The 15,139-nt window shown below is 40.7% G+C and overlaps 1 protein-coding gene across 3 annotated transcripts; it reads left to right on the plus strand.

The window, feature by feature from the left end:
* Positions 1–4,772: 4,772 nt before the first annotated feature.
* On the plus strand, positions 4,773–11,231 carry LOC147443308 (Thioredoxin z). 3 transcript variants are annotated; one of them, XM_086529202.1, is made up of 5 exons: positions 4,773–4,854; positions 5,032–5,269; positions 5,530–5,652; positions 10,419–10,499; positions 10,585–11,231. In XM_086529202.1, the coding sequence occupies exons 2-5, from the start codon at positions 5,057–5,059 to the stop codon at positions 10,699–10,701; spliced, it is 534 nt and encodes a 177-aa protein (XP_086385328.1). In that variant the 5' UTR covers positions 4,773–4,854; positions 5,032–5,056; the 3' UTR covers positions 10,702–11,231. The 3 variants fall into 3 exon arrangements, with proteins under 3 accessions (XP_086385328.1, XP_086385327.1, XP_086385326.1); XM_086529201.1 differs by having other exon boundaries at positions 4,815–4,936; XM_086529200.1 differs by lacking the exon at positions 4,773–4,854 and having other exon boundaries at positions 4,941–5,269.
* The last annotated feature ends 3,908 nt before the right edge of the window (positions 11,232–15,139 follow it).

Raw genomic sequence — 15,139 nt, forward strand, 5'->3', positions numbered from 1 at the left:
ACAACCTAATCCACACTAGGTAACCTAGGACCAGTGCTCGGCTTCAAAAAACCTCGCGCAACAACCCTCATGAAAGGTTACACAGACACGACTAGCCACAGTCTTAGAAAGGGTTCCTTTGGACCGGGTTTCAAGAATGGTCGGACTGCCAAAACAAGCCAAAATTGGCTCCACAATGAGGTACAATGGTAATACACTCATGGTGGGAATCCTGCGAAGAAAACCTGTAATTGTGGAGACTTGTGACTCCGGCACACTGAGAAAAAACTCTTAACATGTGAGTCATCAATCGCTAAGCATCACATAACCGAGCCACAATAGTCATACATAAAAAACTATGCAAAACAAAGCACTAAGAAGCCAAAGACTAACTCAAAACTTCTCTTTCTGATGATGCCATAAAAATCATCGTATCGATGTTGAATCTGGCGCCGATATCAACGTCGAAGAAGCTGATGCCAAGAAAAAAATGCTAAATATCAATGTCGATTTTTGTCACCGAACAGTGTCGAGTTTTGAGAAAGCCAATGTGCTCATTTGTCACTTGCTATGCCGAAGTTTCCGAAGCTATGAAGATTCGTTGATCGACACCACGATCTCAAAAGATGATGTTGCTACTTTGATGTCGAAGAGCTATGTGTGTCTGTGTGTGTGTTTGTGTTTGGAAGCACGATGCCGATATGTGTGTGTGTGTGTTTTCAAAAACACAATTCCGATGTGTGTGTGTGTCAAAAACACAACGCGAATGTGTGTGAGTGTCTGCACAAAGGATACACATTGTTGCAAAAAAAAAAATCAAAAATAGGTCAAATAAATACCATCATTGCGTCCAAAACGTGCCAAAACCCCCAAAACAACTCCTGGGTTGCACAAATCTGAGACCGTATGTGGAAATTATGGCCAAAAATGTTTTTTTTGGGCCCAAAAAATGCACTTGCACAAACCTATTTTTGCTAATCTACCACACTATGGGTTGAATAACCACAACAAAATGGTCCCAGATCCCCAAAAAAATAGCTCCTAAATGAGCTAAACAAAAGCTGAAGATCTTAGCTCCACAATCCCATACATGGCTACAAATTTTTTGGTCCAAATCATGTTCTAAGCACACACCAATGCACTCCAATGCATGTGCAATAAAATGACAACACTTTGGTTGAATAATCTCCGCTATAAGCACTCAAGAACGGTTTCAAATCAACTCCAAATAGTGAACAAAGCACTCACAACAATGAAACTCTGTCGCCGACAATCTATCGGCTCTGATACCACTTGTGAAGAGTGCGTGCGCGGATGGGTGCATGCTCGATGTGTTGGGCAAGGAAGGACGACACATAGAGTTTTAGGTGGAGCTCTTAGTGAGGATTGGAATCCCTCACTTCTCCTTATTTATCTATATTACCAATGAATCTAGAGATAAGGTAGTACTATCAATAAGATGGGTGCCTGGCTAGTTGGCCTAAACCTTAACATAAGAGAGATTTTGGATTCTTTGCAGTGACTTTCAATTCCCTTTAATTAATGTGGAAGTATGAAATTAAAACACCCTTTTGATCTACTTAGAAGAACAACCAATTAAAAAATCAACTAACGTAGGCGAGTTTGCCTCTAGAGTAAAAAATCCAAGAGGATGGCGAGTTGTAGAGACAAAGCTTGGGATCCTTGCACTTTTGTGTGTGTCCTCTCCTTCAGTAGGATGGCCTTGGGCAAGGGTTGTGCATCAAAAAGAGCTCGTTGAATAGCCGATTGCTAGGGAGCATAGGTAGCCCGAGTATGCAAAGGAGGTCAAGAACTCTAGCTTGATACCAACTCTTCGTGCTTGCCTCGGGTCAGTATAGATGCGTGCAGCTTCATTGAATCTTGGAAGGCATCACCAGTGCAGGGAGTGGGCTTGCCGTTTAGAGAAATGGGTGCTTGCACCCAAAATAGCAAAATTGCCACCTTGTTTGACTTTATGAGTTTAAAAATGGATTTTTTCAATCAATAAAGATCATGGGGCTCTAATGTGGATTTGACCAAACCATTCCAAAAATAGCTATGACCCAAAAAGCAGGCAATGTTACTCTAGGGGAATTTAAATGCAACTTTATCAAACTAAATGCAAAGAGTTAGAGTTCAATCAAGTGATGAGAGGGAAATCCACGATCTTGCATAGGGAGATAAATACCTAGGATGCTAATTAGGGTGAAAAATGATGATTAGCCATCATGAGGCTCTATTACCACATGTAGAGGTTAGGGTTAGTGTGGATAGATGTTAGTAGCATTCATAGATGTTAATCATAGTGGTTCTAATCACGACTTACTCAAATGATAGACTCAATGTGTGATAATAGAATAACAATGCATTACCAAATGAATTTGATAGATGAGGCTTATATAGCCAAAGGGGAAGGCTTCAAGGACGTTGTAAGCGATGATGGCATGGTGCCACTTGTAGGTAGCACTAGAGGAAGGGATGCTTGTATACGTGTGGCTTGTGAGAGAGGCTTTGATTGGAGATAAGGTCATGGGTTCATTAAATTTGGTTCATGTATCTCCTATGAAATGGCCTCCCTATCACAACTATTTATGGGCCTAAAACAACTGTAAGGTATTTAAGTGCCCTTCAATGCTACATGATTTTACTCAACAATTGCAATATCATTTTAGCATCGCAAATGTGTTCCATAAATCTTTTGCATTCAGCTTTCCATATCCTTTGTTAAAAGAATCAGTTTCAAGTAACTATTCTATCAATATAAAATTGGCCTAGTGGTAAAGGTGAGGGCTTTAAGCACACCCACTATGGTTCAACCCTTGACACATGAGGGTGTGGGTGAGTGGGCGCAATTCAGTCAAAGCGCAGCTTTGAATGGCTAAAATAAAAAGAAAAAAAAAATCGTTTTCAAGTAACTATTCTATCAATATAAAATTGTTGTGGTGATGTAATAATTGCTATCAACACAAAATTTTGACCTTGCAAATTTTATCATGGCTTATAGAAATGCACCCGAGGTTTTTCTTTTTTAAGCAAAAATTGCGTCACTTCGAGTAACAACCCTTTATGGAACTCCTGCCGTGCTTCACTCTCACCACCACTTCACATTTCACCAACTCACACACCCTTCTATGCACCTTCATTAATTATTTTGTGTGTAAAAGAGGTCTCCTTTTATAGGCCAAAAGGGCTACCCTCTCTAATGAGAGACACCCATGTGTGTAGCCGCCCTTGTGTAGACAAGTTCATCTTGAACTCTCCCATATGTCTATGTGTGGTCGTCCTTAGGTAGACAACTCTGCTTGAAATTTGTCCATACACCCATGTGTGGTCATAGCCAAGTCTGCCTAAAACTCATGCACCGTCCATTGGATTTGGACACCGACCATTGACTTCTGACCATCGGCTACCGACCATTGACTACCGGCCAACCAACCAACCTATCGACCGTTTTTCGACCACCGTTCGATCACAATATTCTAGGGAAATGGAATATTTCAAGCTCTCGACCGGGCGTGAATTTTGGTTTTTGGGTGAGTGATTTTTCTTCATGCATGATGGCTTCTCCTCATAACGGGGGCTTTACGAATGTGCGTTTTTGAAACTAAAAATTACAAGGGGTGAATCAATCTCCATACTTACTTTCAACTAGTAAGTGAAATGATACAAATAGATTTTGTTCATCTTTGTGTCAAAGTTGGAACGATTTTTCAATTTTCACATAAGTATGTGTAGATGTTTTGGTTTTGTTCAAAACAAGCTTGAGCCAATCAGAACCACATAAAGGTTGATTTTTTGTGTCCAAAACATTAAACAACGTAATCTTCTTAAATTGTCATTCGTTGATTTTTTTAATGACGTTTTACGCTATGACTTGCCTTAGGGATGGTGCCCTTGTTCGTGTAAATGTGTGCAACGTTATCAAATGAATCTACACAATGATGCCAACAATAGGAGGGTGGTGGACATATGACACTCTTGTATAGAGTACGTGTTATTGCAACCGAGTGTCATAGGTTGCCCCTTCTTGATTTCACAAGGTCAACCAAGCATGGCTAGTTGTGCTTCAGAAGAAGGATACATTTTGAAGAAGCTTTACTTAGCACTTCGAATCTTAACTGAAATATAGCCCGAGGAAGAAGAACAAGAGTTTTTATTGTCATGGGAAGAATCCCAAGAGACCTCAAAGACCTATCCGACGAGGTTTGAACTCACAACGTAATACTCAAAGAGGGATCACCAATCTACCACTAGGATGATCGATTGAAATATATCTTTAAATGAAGGGAAAATTACCAAAATACCCCTCTAATTTGTGGAAATTCCCAAAATACCCCTCAGATTTCAAAAATCCCCAAAACATCCCCAATATTTTGTCATAAATTCCCAAAATGCCCTTCAAATTTTCCAAAATTCCCAAAATACCCCTGGTTGTGAAATTAAATTTCTCCAAATATTAAAAAATTTGTAGCTTTTCATAAGAAGACTCATTGCTTATCAATATAAGATGCTAAATCCAAAATTTGAGTCGATTATGTAGGTTTTGGAGATGAATTGCTTCATTATCTTTAGATATAATTGCCTTTTTTTGGCGAGGTAATTTGTGGCAAATTACATGTTAAGCATGCAAAAACTGATCTCAATTATAGAAAAAAAATAAAGATTAAAAAATCTTGAACAATCCAAAAATAGATAAAGGGTATTTTGGGAATTTTTGAAATTTGAGGGGTATTTTGGGAATTTCTACAAATTAGAGGGGTATTTTGGTAATTTTCCTTAAATGAATGATTGACGTTACCCTTCAAAATGAACCTACTCTTTAACCACGCTTCTTTCCACATGCATCTTCCAATTTTCTGAGGATATAGGCCGAAGGTGCGCTGCAAATTGTTTGCTGTTCTTCGCCTGCTTGGATTTCCAATCCTTAACATTTCTCTTACCGTGCTTGCACGAACGTGTAGGTTGCGCGCGTGTGCGTGTGTGGCGGTGCCCGAGACAATTGCATGTGGGTGTTTTGCGTGGAAGAACATTGATCAAGATTTGGCTGTGCAGGAAAGGACAACGAAGCTGCGTGCCTATGATGGCAGCAGCACATGCTGCCGCCTTCATTACCACTCATCGCCCTCTTTCTCAAATTTCCATTCACGCTTCAGCCAAACAACCGATTGGCAGTGCTTTCACACGTCGGCTTCATTTTCAGTCAAGTGTTCTATCTTGGAACCTGAAGCCAGCAATCAGAACTCATGTACCAAAGTCTTTTATTACTGCTATGGCTCAAGGTAGCCATGTGGTAAGTTTCGTTTCCCTACATTGTGCTTTTGTGCGTACCAGCGTGTGTCTGCCTCTTTCTCTTTCTCTTTCTCTCTATGTGTATGTGTGTGTATGCTCTCCCTCTGTTTGTGTATACAATTATACATGTATAGAGGGATGCTTCTATCCATGCATGCAAGCATAAACATCCATGGGTTCATGTATGTATGTATGAAGAAAGAGAGAGCATTATTTTATGATAAGATAGATCTAATTGTTTCTCGTGTGTCATGGTCACAGGCAAAAGTTACTGCCCAAGAGCTGGATACCATCTTGGATGGTGGCAGGGAATGCCCTATTGTTGTCGATTTCTATGCAACTTGGTGTGGACCATGCATTCTTTTATCACAAGAGCTTGAGAAGGTAAAATGCATACCTGTTGACGGTTGCTTAGTACTTGAAACATATTGTGTGTTTGATTATGAATGCTCTGCTGACTTCATGTCATCATAGCCAAGTGAGCCTTAGGTTGCACCACCATTTTCAAATGGGCGCCCTTCCAAAGCATGGCAGCCTCTTTAAGAGTGGTGGGTGCCGGTCAGGTGGGAGGGATAATTGGTTTAGTCACCTTGACTAAGATCCATACATAGGATAACCCTGCTGATGTTCTCACCAAGAGTCTTGCTAAGGCTCAACATGAGCATTGCATACAGCTGGTGGGAGTTGGTTAACTTAAAGGCATCATTTATGCCTTTAAGTGGGAGGTTGTTGGGTTAAAGGCCTAAATAACCCCTTTTTGTACATTTTTATACTTTATACCTGGACACATTTTTTTAAAGTTACTTATAATAAAAGTGGAAAACCCAAAACTCACTTATTGAGTTTTCCCCAAAAACGTGAGCTCTCTCTCTCTCCCTGCTTCGATCCCTAGCGCTTCCTCTCTGCTGCACTCCGCCTCTTGCTTCTTGCCCCAATCCTGCACTACATCGCGACGCGCACCTATCGGTACCTTCTGCTTTGCGCTTTCAATACATACTCTCATTTTTGTGCTATTTTTTTCCGGAGTCATGACAGAAACTCAGTACGCTGAACTTTGTGTTGATGTATGCTCATGTGTGTGTGCGTGTGGTGTGTGTCGTGTTGGGGAGCATATGTTAGTACGTAGTTCTACACCCACTATTGGACACTGACGATGTTAGTGGGGATGTCGTGGTATTTAGTCAATACTATGCATGATGGAGCTGATGGTTATATTGTCTTGTGGGTGACAACCATGGGTCTAACCTTGCACTTTCCTTCAAGGGTGAAGCTGGGCTTATCTTGGATTCATCTAGGTATATTTCCCAAGTATCTGGCAATGTCATAAGCAAAAAAATTGTCACGTGCATATCTAACCCTATGTGTATGTGGACAAGCTACTTCATGACAAGGGTTCAGTTCAGTTCAATCAGCCTAGATTAGGAAGTGTTCTGGCACTTTTGTGAGTCTGTTCGCAGACCGTGCACGCCCAGACACTTAGATTATATGCATATCCTCTGGTTGCACACAACATGACCATCAGATTACCATCAGAACCTATCAAGAGCATTTTTACAGTGCATAGACCTATTTTCCTATTTTAGCCAATTTTCACTCTTTATTTTTAAGTGACTTTTGTTTGGAACTAGGTAGGGCAAATTTAGCAAGCAAGTACATAAGAAAACTCAACGCTAGCATAATTTGGCAAAAGAGGCAGCAGGAACAAGAGTTCAACAGGCACCTTCTTAGCAAGACTCCCCAACAGCAGACCTAGCATTTTTGCAACTGCAAGCCTAGCGTTCAACAGGCACCTTCTTAGCAAGACTCCCCAACAGCAGACCTAGCATTTTTGCAACTGCAAGCCTAGCGTTTTCATCCACAATCAGTCGTGGTGTTTTTGCATTGCAAATCAGCCCCGGCAGTAGCTGGACAGTAGAAGCCTAGCGTTTTTGCATCAAGGACCCAGATCAGTTCCTAGCGTTTTTGGTTCAGCCTAACCCATCAGCATTTTGCAGATTCGTCGCGACAGGACCTCAGAAGCATCAACGTTTTCAGTTTTCAGTACATAGACTTTGCAGTAAAAGTCCCGAACCTCGCAGATCTCACCTTCCCGCAGCAGATCCTTGCCACACGGTCAGATCAACGAGCGTTTGCAATTTCAGCCCGGAAAACGCAGATTTCAGCATCTGCGGTTTCAGCGCGTCGTCGTCACATCGTCGCTATCGACATCGTCACCGACATAGAGTCAGAATTCAGCAGATAAAGATTTGTAGATTTCAGCCATTAGCATTTTTAGATTTCAGCCCGTCTCGTCGTCGTCCTCATCGTCGTCGACATCGTCGGCAAGTCCAAAGCATTGTAGAGATTTGTGCAATTAATAGTAGACCGTTCTCGCCATAGAGAGTGGGGCCTTTGGAGGAGGGTTTGACAATATTCTGGTGTCGTATTCTTCTCTCTCTATCTCTCAGTCTCATGCACCTTCATTCAAAGTGTTCACCACTTTTTTTGTGTCCATTGCACTCTCTCACTAAAGGAACGGAAGGAAGAGACGGTTCCGTAAGTAAAAGGAACCTTGAGCACAGTTCGGAGCGCTCATCTTGAGCAAAGTTTAACATTCACTTCCGTTGCACCTTACAAAAATAGCTTTCAGCTTATCATCAAACTGCTAAGGCCCACTGTCCTGCAACTGACTCAACACACCTGTAAAAGCACAGAAGCTGACTTCGAGTCATCAAACTGCATATTCACCAACTTTCGTATCAAATGCACCTAGTTCACAGGCGTGGTGTTCTCGTAATTGGACTTCAGCTTTTGCCATATTGCATAAGCAGAGTCCAAACGCTTGATGTCCGTCAAAATATCATCATTGATAGCCATTTTGATTTAGGCCATGGCCTTCTTATTCAACGTGGCCCCCTCTAAGTCAAACAAACCTTGCGTCTTATTTGCATCTTCACAATCCTTTAAGAAAAGGATACCTTGCATGCGTTACTGCCAAAGATCGAAGCCTTGACCATCGAACCGTTTGATTTCCATCAAACTTTTAGTGTCAGATGTGGAAGAGGTAGCAACCATCTTAACTCAACCACAAGTGTGTATACAAGAGAGGTACAATACGCTGAAAATTTCAGCAAATAGGAGCAACCACAAGACTTTGCATACAAAAGACCACAATTTCTTTACATGAAACTGTCCAAATCTTAATTTTCAGTTGAATATGCGATTTAAATCACCTGTAGTCAGGTTTTCACTCAAATCCTTGCACTAAACATCAATACATGTGATCCCATAACTATGATACACCTGCATATTACTGTAAATCACCTGTTTTGACCTAAAAACAGCTTGTTTTGGGTTGTCTTAGCCCCATAGTCTACCACAACACGATTTTGGGCAAGCCAAGGTATCCCCAAATCAACATCATCCTTCCACAAGCATCATGTTGAAGTCCTTGTGCCGTATGTAACCCTGACAATGCAGCCTCATCTTGCCAATGACAAGCGTTGTAGTGACATCATGCCCTGGCATTGCTGCCCTGTGTCTGCGGGCTTGATTCCTAAACAAGCCGCCATTCTCCCCAAGCGAAGCAAGATGAGCTACGAGAGCACCCAAGTGCCATTCCCCCCCGGGGGGGTCAACTTCACCTAAAAGGGGGTTGGGAAATGCATAATGGGAGACATTACCAGCCTCAGCGGACGCCACCTGTGAGCCGACGCCCTTCCAAGCGGGTATGGCATTTCCTAGGGGAAAACCGTCGGGTTTCAAAGGCAGTTTAGTGAGGTGAGCGATAAGTTACCTGGAGGAGGCAACTCCAAAGGGAAGACCGAAGCAAGTCCCGCAATACCTGGGCCTCTGAACAGAGGTACTTGGTCGCTGTCACGCCCACCGAAATGGGTCTCTCGAGGGAAAAGTCATCGCCCTAAGAGTGTAGATAATTCTGGCCTCCCGAGTCCAGAGGAAACTAGTGACAAAAGCGTCTGCCTTCGGTTTCTCGGGGCATAGTCCTGGTTGTTCTTCTTGTTCACTTTTTATGGTGGATAAGGGGAGCGGCCGGGCTTGCCCCGCCCGACTCCGAAAACAAAAACAAAAAAATCTCTGGTGACGGATCTGGTGTCAAAGAAAATAAGGGATTCAAGGTCCAGTGCTTTGCCCATGTCTTGTAGAGCTCAGTGTTGGGGTCATTGTGACCCTCCGAATTCACCTGTAGGCATCGCCATCTGACTTGGCCACCATACCTAAGAACGTAGGATTTCTCCCTAATGACCTGAAAAAGGTGGCATCTGATGTTGGAAGTCTTGCATGTGCATCATCGCCTATGGAGACACAAAAAGATCACAAAAGAAGCCAGAATTTTGAGGCCTCCAGATGAGAAGAAATCTTTGGCTTTCATTGAGTGATACAAATTTTTCAGGATGCAACTTGACGGGAGTCTCTAAGATCAAGAAAGTTTAAAGTTTTCAGTTTTGTTTGTGTGCTGCTGTGAGATTACCGCCAGCCGGTTACAGTGGCATCAGAGCTTCAGTTGATTCTTCCCGACTTTTTGCAACACATGCCATGGATTTTGACAGAGAATCTGATCTGGAATAGGAAGAATATTTTTACAGAAATTGCTTTTGAAGAAGCTTTTTTCTACAGAAATTACTTTTTGAGAAAGTTTTTGGAGTCTGAGCTGATGTGGCAGGTTGCTGTTATACGACAACTGAAAGTGCTTCCTCTTAGCTGATAAAATGCTACATAATATGGCTGCCAGGTCAGCACTGCCAGGTCATCACTTGATGACAAACAGGCTCACAAACTTAAAAAATACCAGTACTTGATCCCTAGGCTTTCCGGGTCTACGGGTTGGCTTTGGTTTTGCTACTGTAGCATGCCCACATGGCACATCGAGTCCATGTGCGCATGACACTCTTTGTGTTATTTGGAGTACTTGTACGATTGGGTATACACTCTCAAACTAGGCGACTTGCCAAATGTGTATAGAGCCTTACAGACGTAACATGTGTAGTCGTGGGTAAGAATTGCACATGAAACAAAATGAACTGTTGCTTTAAGCTGTGTGGTTAGGGATTATAAATCATGAACGCCTGATAGAAATATTGAATACTTCAATGTTCATGCAAAGATTTGACTCAAAAATTGTATTAGCTGAAGTGTCTTGCAAATTGTGACAGTTAGCGGCAGAATATGGTGAGACGGTAAAGTTTCTGAAGGTCGATACGGATGAGGAGCACGAGCTCGCTAGTGAGTTGAAGGTTTGACTCATGACTCGCAGTGCAAGTAAATTTGTTTTCAAAAATACGTGCCTTTTTTGACATTATTGTTTGGTGATGATTATAGATTCAAGGATTGCCCACTCTTGTTTTTGTCAGTAAAGATGCTGAAAAGAATGCAATCCGGACTGAAGGATTACTGTCTGCAGATGCCATTCGGAATATCATAGAGAATGAACTATGATATAGGCTTTTGCATTTCTGGGCTCTGATTGAGCATAACAGGACTGAAGGATTACTGTCTGCGAATGACATTTGGAATATTATAGAGAATGAACTATGATATTGGCTCTTGCACTTCTGAGCTCTGATTGAGCATAACAGGACGGTTTTGGACCACAAAATCCTGATCAGAATTAGAGTTCTCTTAAATGCAACTACGAAGGGAATATTAAAAACCATTTGAAGTGCTTGGTGACTGGGTAACTCGCATAAGCCGGATGATACAAGCCCCAATTGGCTCTAGGAAAGGGGGCTTGAAAACAGGATGTACAGATGAAAGTGATTACCCTGGTTACCGTGGCTTCTTCATGCCATTTCATGGAAGATCATTTTGCGCATATGCAGCAGCCAGCTTGGTTCATAACCCCATCTTTCTCAAGGAAGAGATATCATGGATGTAAGATTGAAACGTTTTTGGTCCTGTTGTGGCCAATGCATGTTTATTCATAGCTTTGAGACATTGTAAATGAAGATTACTGTCTTTTTTCCTTTTGTAAGGTGCTGTGGACACAACATTTGCTGAGGTAAGATGGGATAAATCTGTGCTGCTCAGTTGTCTTTCTTCCGGTGGCATGTCCAGTTTTACCTTCTTCAAGAGGTTAGAATAGAGCCACTCACATTATCGCAAGAATCCATATTGTGCATGCATTTTGTAGCATATGTGAGGTATGGCTTTTGCCTTCTTCAAGCTTTGACTGCTCCAAGTACTTGGATAAATGTCGTGGTGGTTATCAATTTATTTCGTGTGGATCTGCTCTCCAAATGAAATAGCTCTCTCGTACCAAACGGATTACAATGGGGGACAGGTCAGTAGAGAAGCGGGTCTCGCTTTTAGAAATACTGATGTCTTGGAACATGTTGATAGTGCTGAATCCTGCTTTGATGATTGTTGGCTTCAAGAACTCACCAAAAATGGCAGCTAAGGTTGAATTGTTATTATTGTTCCTTGTGTAATTTGCATTACTTCTATTCAGCCTGTATTTCGAGTCTTTTTTACAAGTAGAATGTCTTATCATCTTTGTAGATGTGTATCTTATCATGCCCATGAGAGTTGTCCACTGCTTCGAGTTCTTCCACATCAGTGATTTCAACACAACTAGGTTCGAGTTCAGCATAACCATGAGAGTTGTCCACTGCTTCGAGTTCTTCCACATTAGTGATTCAACATCACTAGGTTTTCTTTGATTAATAGTTGATTTCAATCTCTTTGCTGGTTTATTAAGAGGTTGCTTTGGTTGGGTCTTTTGAATGAAGAAATCAAAGGGTTTTAAAGTTAGAGCACAAGGTAGGGGATGGCAGACGATTTAGTGCCTATGAAGATCTTGAGGATGGAGTTCCTGGCTTGCAATTCTTGTTCATTGTTTGCAAGACATGCTATTTTAGGAGGCAAGCAATGAAACTTTGTTTTGGTAATTCTTGTGACATTCTATGGACCTTTTGACATGATTGGTGTCCACAAATAATTGACAAATTGGGTAGTTGCTACGCTCTAGTCTTCATTTGTGAAGTAGGACACCAAAATGTTGTGATTGATCAAACGCCAAATATTCATAAAATACGGGGGGTTGTGTGGGGTACCAAGGCTTCCTTGTGCTCATCGGTGGATTCAAAGTAGGTTCCTAGGAACCATCTCAAAAAGTGTAAAGATAGGTTAGTTGGGTGTTTCATATATTTACTCATTTTCTCATCTTATTAGTTTTTTTGCTGGTTAATTAAATAGTGGTTTGGCTAACTTCATTTTTAAAATTATTTGCAGGCTAGGGAGTGGTTATTAGTATGTGTACCCTATGCTTGCATGAGGATGAGCAATTTTGATTTGATGGAACAGGTTGCAAATGTTAAACTACATTATTGAAATAGAACTCTTTCTATGATAGTTGTGTAGTTGCGCCTTGGGATGCTTTCGTGAAGCATGTTGATGAGACAAAAACAAGGTTAAGACGTTCTCACATGGTTGCACAAAAAACATGCTCAACCATGCCTCCCAAACACAACACAATGGTAGAGAACGGTGAAGCTCTTAACACTAGACTTGTAATGAGCCACAAAATTGGTTGAAGCCACTAAAATGGCTCAAATCAAGATTCTTGTAAATGGAACACAACTTTTGTATATGACATCAAAACTTCATGAAACTTTTTACATATGGATTTAAGATATGAAATACGTTTTCAAATACACAATTCACATGAAAACATTAAAATAAAAGAATTGCTTTTCTAAAATTAGCAAATTATATGTAAAACTGCATTTTACTAAACTTGGAGGAGTAAAAAATGTCAATATTCTTTAAATATAGCTAAAAAAAGCTTGGTACATTTGGCACATGGATTTTCCAAAGAAGTTTGGGTGTGCTTAACAAAAATTGATCTATTTTTGAAAGAGAGTATAAAAATATTGTTGGTCTCCACAAATTAGGTGTAGAATATGGCCATGCAAAAACACCTTTAGACCTTCATTTAGCTTTGTCCTATTTGTTATCAATTCATATTGAGTGTTGGACATAATTCTTTTGAGGGCATTTTCTATTTAGATAACTAACATAGTGTTGGAGTTTTTTTTCAAAAGTCTGAAATCTAGAAAAGTGGCTACTTTTTTACAAGACAATTGTTGACTTCTTCTGCTTCTTCAAATAGTGTTGCTAGGTATTCACAGTGGCTTTGCTTCACAAAGCTCCAACACATCAAAAACATGAAACCTCAAAGAGACCTTGAGCTCTTGCAAGCACACATATGCCCACACTCCTACAACCTTAGACAAGGAAACACAAGGCAAGACCTTGCAAATTCTTCTTCAATTTTCACTAAGATAAGGAGCGCACAAAAAGTAGAGTGAACAAATTAATTAAAAATAAATTATAAGACCTCAATGTCTTAGGTTTCTAAGCCTTGAAACTTTAGTGAAAGAGCATTACATTAGCATCAATTTTATATTAAAATGTTTCCACACCCAAGATTGTGTAGATAAATGTAGTAGTTCATGCTTATTATAACTTTATGGGAAGGACCATATAGGAACGAGGCTTCTCTCTTTTGTCGGAGCTTGCCCGCTTTGTGCACCCTGCCTCTAGGTTGTCGATCAGATCCCTCCACTTCCTCTTGTCTCTTATCTTTTTAGATACAGGTGTTTCGGTCTCCCCTTCTAGTTAGGGTGAAATGTTTCATATCCAAACTCCAAGTTTCAGAGTGAAATGTTGTGGGTCTAAAGGGTTTGTTTTGATGTTGGTGGTGCTATGGCATGGACAACAAGCAACAACTTGCAATGGTTTTATGGGCTTTAGAGACTAAGTAAAAGGGTTTTGCAATGGCAATATGCGAGATAGCATGGTGGGGCAAACACTACTTGGAGACTCCTCTCTTATCCCTTTACATTGTGCACTATCAATCCATCCGCATTGATCATTTGAGTAGAAGATCCATGCATTTGTGGTCCACAATTACCATTGTATGAAGATCCCTTTGTCTCTCTAAAGCATCTTTAAATACTAACCATATGGCACAAGTTCTCATCTTGAATCCATAGCCAAAAGTGATAGCTCATCAATATCAGGAGATTTGAGATTGGGTTGGGAAGAAAGAAAGAGGAGGGAGAGAAAAGGGGGGGGGGGGGTGCGGTTCAGACCACTACTTCTCTACATGAAGAGCTTGTAGAGCATGTTTACTTCTTTCCTAGTCTTCTCTTCTTCTTTATACTATCATTGTATAATCTATGTTTTGAATTTATTATTTTTTGAAGCCGTTAGGAGACACAAAAGTACTATATTATTTATTAGTATATATATGAGAAATGTTAAAACATTAAAGGTAGGTTTTGCAGGGCTGAATGGTGGGGGGTAAAGCCTTCGTCAGCTACCATGTTTTCTTGTAGCTATGAGCACCATACTTTGTTGTTGCTTTCTAGTTAACAAAGCATCACTCATGCTAACTCCGCCATTTTTGGCTAGCAAAAGTGGTGTTTTACACGAGCAGCAAAAGGTTGATGACATCAGGAAAATGTTTCCCTCTTCTATGTGCAAAATTTCTCTAAGATGGCTTACCAATTTGAGGGAGTTCATATTGGTAGGAGTTCAAACAATGTGAGTGTCCATGATCAATGAAAACGAGAGAATAGTTTTTCAATGTAAAGCGAGCACTTTCCTATATGTCAAAGGAACTGTGAAAGGACATCTCTTTAAAACATCAATCATCACTTTTAGTTGCTATACTTTGATTAAGTATCCGATGATAACTTTTACCTAGAGCAAGAAATAAAATCCACGATAACCTACACATCAATTAAAGTTGTAATGCTCTTATTTCCTATAAGAAAGAAACAATAAGGCCTTAGGCCAAAAATGAGATTTTTAAAAGGATTTTATCTCTCTCATTTTCATCTCTCTCTCTCTCTCTCTCTCTCTCTCT

This window comes from Adiantum capillus-veneris, chromosome 14, assembly GCF_014529385.1.
Source record: "Adiantum capillus-veneris isolate H3 chromosome 14, ASM1452938v2, whole genome shotgun sequence".
In the NCBI taxonomy this organism is placed as follows: domain Eukaryota; kingdom Viridiplantae; phylum Streptophyta; class Polypodiopsida; order Polypodiales; family Pteridaceae; genus Adiantum; species Adiantum capillus-veneris.

Excerpts from the sequence above, each read along its gene's own strand:
- LOC147443308 (XM_086529202.1), top strand. The coding sequence starts at position 5,057 with ATGATGGCAGCAGCACATGCTGCCGCCTTCATTACCACTCATCGCCCT. Across the intron at positions 5,270-5,529 it reads TGGCTCAAGGTAGCCATGTG|GCAAAAGTTACTGCCCAAGA; the intron begins GTAAGTTTCGTT and ends TCATGGTCACAG. Across the intron at positions 5,653-10,418 it reads TATCACAAGAGCTTGAGAAG|TTAGCGGCAGAATATGGTGA; the intron begins GTAAAATGCATA and ends AAATTGTGACAG.